Source organism: Bubalus bubalis, chromosome 13, assembly GCF_019923935.1.
Source record: "Bubalus bubalis isolate 160015118507 breed Murrah chromosome 13, NDDB_SH_1, whole genome shotgun sequence".
NCBI lineage: Eukaryota > Metazoa > Chordata > Mammalia > Artiodactyla > Bovidae > Bubalus > Bubalus bubalis.
Genome location: NC_059169.1, coordinates 11,084,921 through 11,090,920, shown reverse-complemented (window position 1 = coordinate 11,090,920; position 6,000 = coordinate 11,084,921). Strand labels below are relative to the sequence as shown.

Here is a 6,000-nt window from a genome sequence, read left to right as displayed (position 1 = left end):
GGAGTTTCAGCTTTAGCATCATTCCTTCCAAAGAACACCCAGGACCGATCTCCTACTAAGCAGTAAACATTTTACAAGGAGGAAAAAAAATTTTTTAATGGCAAGCGTCCGTTTAAGGACTCCATGACAGAAGTCTGGGGAGTCGGTTCGCTCCGCCACAGACTCACCGCGGCTAGTGACATGACACGGGCCACCACGGCGGAGAGGGGTTGAGGGTCCAGGGACCACGGCACTCGGCGCTTTTTGTGGGGATTTCGCGAGAGACTGACACGGGACAAGGCGGAGGGAACAGCTGGACCGCCCTGCTCCCCGCGACAAGGACGGCCTTCCAGCTCCGGGTCCTCTTCCATCCGAGAAGCTGTCTCTTCAGCACTCGGCCGGACACCGGAACGCGAGGGGTCGTGTCAACAGTCAGCCGGGGAGCCGGCTCCGTGACGGCCCGGAAAGGACTGAGCACGCGCGGAACGCGCCTGGCGTCAAGCGGAGAGGAAATGTCCCCCGCGCCGGCATTCCGGAGGCATATGTTGCTTTGGTGACTCCACGGGGCGAGGGGCGGCGCTAAAGTACTAATGCGGTCTCCCCAGAGTTACACCCACTCCTCCCACAAGCCATCCCCACTCCTTTCCCAAGGCTCCCGCGGCCATCGGGAAAATCCGAAGAGGCGGACCCCTTTCACTTCGGACGCACTTCCCTTTCACGGCAGGAAGTAGGTGAGGCGGCGGAGCGGGCTGGAAAAAAAAAAAAAAAAAAGAAAGAAACACTAAACAACGGACGAGCCGCGCATGCGTTGTTCTCTGGCGGCCTCATGTGTGGAGTCGAGTAGCCCGATTCGTCGCTTCGCCCGGAGTGCGCCTGCGCGGTCACAGGGTTTTTCTCCACACCGCCCCCCCTCTTCAGTCTCCGCTTCCCCTCCCCCTGTCCCCCGCGGGGGCTCTGGGTCCGGCGCCGGGACCATGTTCACCAGCACCGGCTCCAGTGGGCTTTGTGAGTACCGGCCGCCGCCATCCTGGTTGTGTCCCCTAGACGGCACCCTTGGGTACCTCCTTGAGGAGGCTGGGGGCGGCAGGGATTCGGGGGTTGCAGGAGGTTGTGTGTGTGTGTGTGTGGTGGGGTGGTGGGGGGCGGATCTCCCATCCCCGTTGCCAGAACCTTGGTAGTTCCTGCCCCTTGGGGCCAGCGGTCACCGCCCCCGTCTCAGCCTGGAGGGGCCAGTGAGGACTGAGTCCCGCCTCCAGCTCCCCTCGCCCCCTACCGCCTGTGAGCCCCAGGTTCGATGCTCAGGTGCTCCGGGGCTGCCGCCAAGTGGGCTGGGCAGTTAGGGTCCGGCTGGGTTGCCTGGTGTTCTGGCCCGGCTTCTTGCCCTCAGCGGAGAAACCAGAGGCTGTCCGGGTGGAGGCGATGCTGGAAACCTGCTCCATTCATTTTAGGCTACCGAGGGACCCCAACTGGCTTCCCTCAGATGCAGATTTCAAACCTCTGCTTCAGAACCTGACCCCTTAGTTTTACTTCGATTTTTTTTTCCTCCTCAGCCTCCCTTAGGAGTATTTAGATAAACAAAAACTGATTAAAAGTACTTGAAAGTGGAAGGAAGTTTGGAAGGAGTTTGGCACAAGCAGGGCCGTTGCTGCTGGATGTTGTTATGTTTTAGTGGAATATCAGCGGTGGGGTGTCAACAGATAGAGGGTAGAGAAATATATAGAGCCTTTTAAACAGCTTTCTTTTTCTTGCTGAAATGGCCTAATTGACTCAAGGAAATGGCAACCCACTCCAGTATTCTTGCCTGGAGAATCCCATGGATGGAGGAGCCTGGTGGGCTACAGTCCACGGGCACTCAAAGAGTCGGACACGACTGAGCGACTTAACTTTCACTTTAACTTTCAAGATGGACTGTATGTCAGCTGACCAGCATTGAGGTTAGGCATTGACAGAGCAACAGCGAACTGTTTGAATAGCTACAGTTTTTGCAACTGCTTGTCACTGTTCATGCTTCCTTATCTCCAAATGTGTGAAGTTAATCTTACCAAGTACAGAGGCAGTTGACATTTCCAAACGTTCATGATCTCTTGTGAAAGCTAGGAATCTTTTCGAGAACACAGATCGCATTATTGACCAGGGGATTTTTGCAGAAATTAACACCTGTGGTCAGCAGTTTGTTACATAAGTGAATATTAATATGTCTCTGGTCAATAAACGTTCTGGTAACAAAAGATGTATTAAGATACCTTGTCAGTAAATTGATATCTTAGTCTGGGAGTAAGTTAGTATCAGGGTGACAGGCATAATTATAAATCTTCCTCACTTCTCAGCTTCTCAGGTTTTGAAGTGGGCTTAGTATTTATGATTTACCTTGTTTCATGATTTGATTTATGGCATTTTTCAAGCATTTCACTGGCCTCAGAGTATCTTAACAGCTACTAAGTAGTTAATCTTCCTCAGAGTACCTTTTGGATAGAGAACATCATGACTGTTGAAACTGATAGTTGAGAAGGTGGTGTGTTTTTCTTGTGATCCTTCTATGAGCCATGCACTGCTGAATAGGAAATTAGCGGTTGTTATTGTTCAGTCGGTCAGTTGTGTCCGACTCTGGGACCCAGTGGACTGCAGCACCCCAGGCCTCCCTGTCCTTCACTCTCTCATGGAGTTTGCCCGAATTCATGTCCATTCATGCCATACAACTGTCTCATCTTCTGTCATCCCCTTCTCCTCCTGCCCTCAATCTTTCCAGCATCAGGGTCTTTTCCAATGAGTCGACTCTTTACATCAGGTGGCCAAAGTATTGGAGCTTCAGCTTCAGCATCAGTCCTTCCAATGAATATTCAGGGTTGATTTCCTTTAGGATGGACTGGTTTGACCTCCTTGCCGTCCAAGGGACTCTCAAGAGTCTTCTCCAGCACCACAATCAATGGTAGAATTCTTCAGTCTTATTTGTTTTCTTTCATCATTTTGAGCTATCCTTCCTTGCTAATCAAAAAACATCAAGCAAAATCTGTTACTGGTTACTATGCTCTGTTAGCCATTATGTTGCCAAAGTATATTCAAATTTGATATAAGGTGACTCTGGGGAAGGTAAGACATGATTACTTGTGGCACATGGTTGATAAGTATTGATTTCTAGGAGCCAAACTGCAGCCTGGGGAGAGGCCTAGGCCCAAGGCTCCTCCTTAGCTGTCTTGCCTTGTTTCTGAAATAAATGTATCCGAAGCATAAAAATGGGTGGAATGGCCATTCCTCAGAAGTCCTATCTTATATGCTCCTTTAACAAACATTTTGAGCAACTCTTATGAGTTGGTTTCTGGGGATGTGACAACTCTTGCTGGGTTCTGGGGACTTGACATTGGACAAGTCTTGGTCCCAGTGTTTGCAGAACTTACAGTGTTGTTTAGGCACCATTTTTTCCCCGGACTGGTCTTTTGGCAAGTCTAGGCAGGAAAATTTTCCTTGCTCTAAAGTTTTCTTTGCAAGGCTCCCCACTGAAAGGGAAGTGATTTCCTTTAGATAAGTCGTGTGCCCTTTGGTAAATGAGAGTTCTGATCCTAAGTGTCCTGAGGATGAATGTTTGCCTAACCCTGCCCCAAGGTGTGTTTTTTAAGGGAAAAATCCCTGCTCTTTCCTACCACCTGCATATTTCCCACCTCTGTGACTAGTAGATAATGGTGTTTTCATGTTACACTTGCTTTCCTCTCTCTCTCATTTATTTATTTATTCTGCAAGTGTCTGTTGACTACGTACATAAGCCACATACTGTTTGTGTACAAAGGATAAAGTGGTACACAGGATGAAGCAGACCAGCATCCAATAAGTATGTTACCATGGGATTGCACATAGTGGTAAGTGTCGTGAGGAAAATTCAAGGGCAGTGGCGTAGACTGTAGTTATAGAGGACTATAGCAGGAAGCCGGAAGAATGCAAAGAATGCTGCTTTAGCTGTCATGGTCAGAGAAGACGTTCAGGAAGGTGACCGAAATGGTGTGAAGGAGCCAACAGGTGAGTTTTTGTTGAACAGTGTGCATCTTGCAGAAGGGGAGACACAAGCGCAGAGACTCTCAAGCAGGCAGAGCAGGGCGTTTTCCAGGTGTTGAAGAAAGCTGGTGCTGCCAGGGTCGTGAATCAAGCAAAAGGCATTTGCAACCATGTCTTTGAAACTGTACTGCTGTCGGGTGATTAGGACTGGATAAATGTGCGTAGGACTCATGTTCATGCCTCATTTTAGATCCTTGCTTAGAGACGACTACATGTTGAGTAATAGATGTATTATTTCTGACATTTATTAGTAAGCGGTCCCATGACTTACTTCACAGTGTACTCACTCTGACCGTGGATTCAAGCAACACTCATTGCATGTCTGCTGCTGCTGCTAAGTCGCTTCAGTCGTGTCCAACTCTGTGCGACCCCATAGACGGCAGCCCACCAGGCTCCCCCGTCCCTGGAATGCTCCAGGCAGGAACACTGGAGTGGGTTGCCATTTCCTTCTCCAATGCATGAAAGTGAAAAGGGAAAGTAAAGTCACTCAGTCGTGTCCGACTCTTAGTGACCCCATGGACTGCAGCCTACCAGGCTCCTCTGTCCATAGGATTCTCCAGGCAAGAGTTCTGGAGTGGGGTGCCATTGCCTTCTCCCATTGTCTAATGTATTCCAATTTCAGGTCCCACCTTCAAGGAGTTCAGTGTCTAGCGGGAGAAAAGTTGACAAAAAGCAATGAGACAATGTCTGTACTGGGTGCTGTGGGTTTCTGGCAGGGGGTGGGCTCGGGAGGGGAGAGGCGCTGTTAAGACTTCCATTGTGGGGCGATGCTTCAGCTGACTTTTGCAGCCTGAGCACGAACTGCTCAGGCGTGCAAGTAGGGAGAGGGCCTCTGTGGGGGACGGAGCCTGGGCAGGGCCTGGCAGAGAGGCCAGAAGTGATCAGTTAGGGGATTGCTGATTCCAGCGGAGGGGAGCACTTCCTGCACAGAGGTGTGTGCAGTGACGTCATTCAGAGGCCAGTGAGTCGAGGGCTGGGGATGGAACCTGAAGAGCAGATGTAGCCAGCTGCCCCTCCCCAGGAACACAGACAGGAGCGGATGGTAGAGCCGAGTTCAGGAAGCAGGAGAAGGTGAAGCTGTGAAACTCTGGTTGGGGAGGCTTCACGCTGCTGTGGGTGGCAAAATGGAAGCTTCCCCTTGGGGATGCGAGCAGGGTTTTCCATACGCTGCCTGTGTCCTGGCTGCGAGAGCAGCCACGGAGCTTTCAGATTCCTGGTCCCATCCCCAGAGAGTCACATTCAGAAGAGCTAATGTGGCCATTAGAGATCTGAATTTTTAAAACCAGGGGGATGATTCTGAGGGACAGATTTAGGTCAAGGCAATAGGGTGGCCAGCAGGAGGGGCCCAGAGTCCAGCGGGAGAGGCTGATGGCTTAGGTGCAGGTGGGAGCAGTGGAGATAGACACGGGGGAGAAGGAGGTTTCTAAAAATGTGTAGGCAGGTAGGCTGTGTCAGTAGAGCTCATGAGATCGGGAGAGAGAAAGGAGTTGAAGGTGACCGGGTAGACACGTTCCTGTTCACCGAGGCAGAGAGTGTAGAAACGGAGGGCTCAGTTGGGGGGAAGACATTTAGTGTCTGAGGGCCTGGGAAGTCCAGTTGGAGATAACCCAAGGGCCATCTGCAGAGAGGGAGCTGGCCTGGACACGGGCCATTACGTGGGGGTTGTGCCCTGGATGTGAATGACGACACCGGGAGCAGCAAGTAGACCTGGAAGGCTGAGGACAAACTTTCAGCTCAGTTCAGTTCGGTTCAGTCACTCAGTTGTGTCCGACTCTTTGCGACCCCATGAATCGCAGCACGCCAGGCCTCCCTGTCCATCACCTACTCCCGGAGTGCACTCAAACTCAGGTCCATCGAGTCAGTGATGCCATCCACCCATCTCATCCTCTGTCGTCCCCTTCTCCTCCTGCCCCCAATGCCTCCCAGCATCAGGGTCTTTTCCAATGAGTCAACCCTTGGCATGAGGTGGCCAAGGTACTG

The 6,000-nt window shown here is 51.2% G+C and overlaps 1 protein-coding gene across 2 annotated transcripts in view; it reads left to right on the top strand.

Moving 5' to 3' along the window:
- Positions 1-740: 740 nt before the first annotated feature.
- UBAC2 (UBA domain containing 2) overlaps positions 741-6,000 on the top strand; it is a 170,310-nt gene continuing 165,050 nt past the window's right edge. Inside the window, exon 1 of one of the 2 annotated variants that reach the window (XM_045162547.1) lies at positions 741-984. In XM_045162547.1, the coding sequence (XP_045018482.1) occupies positions 783-984 (202 nt within the window). In that variant the 5' untranslated portion in view covers positions 741-782. The remainder of the gene's footprint in view (positions 985-6,000) is intronic. The other variant, XM_006043896.4, reaches the window with a different exon arrangement.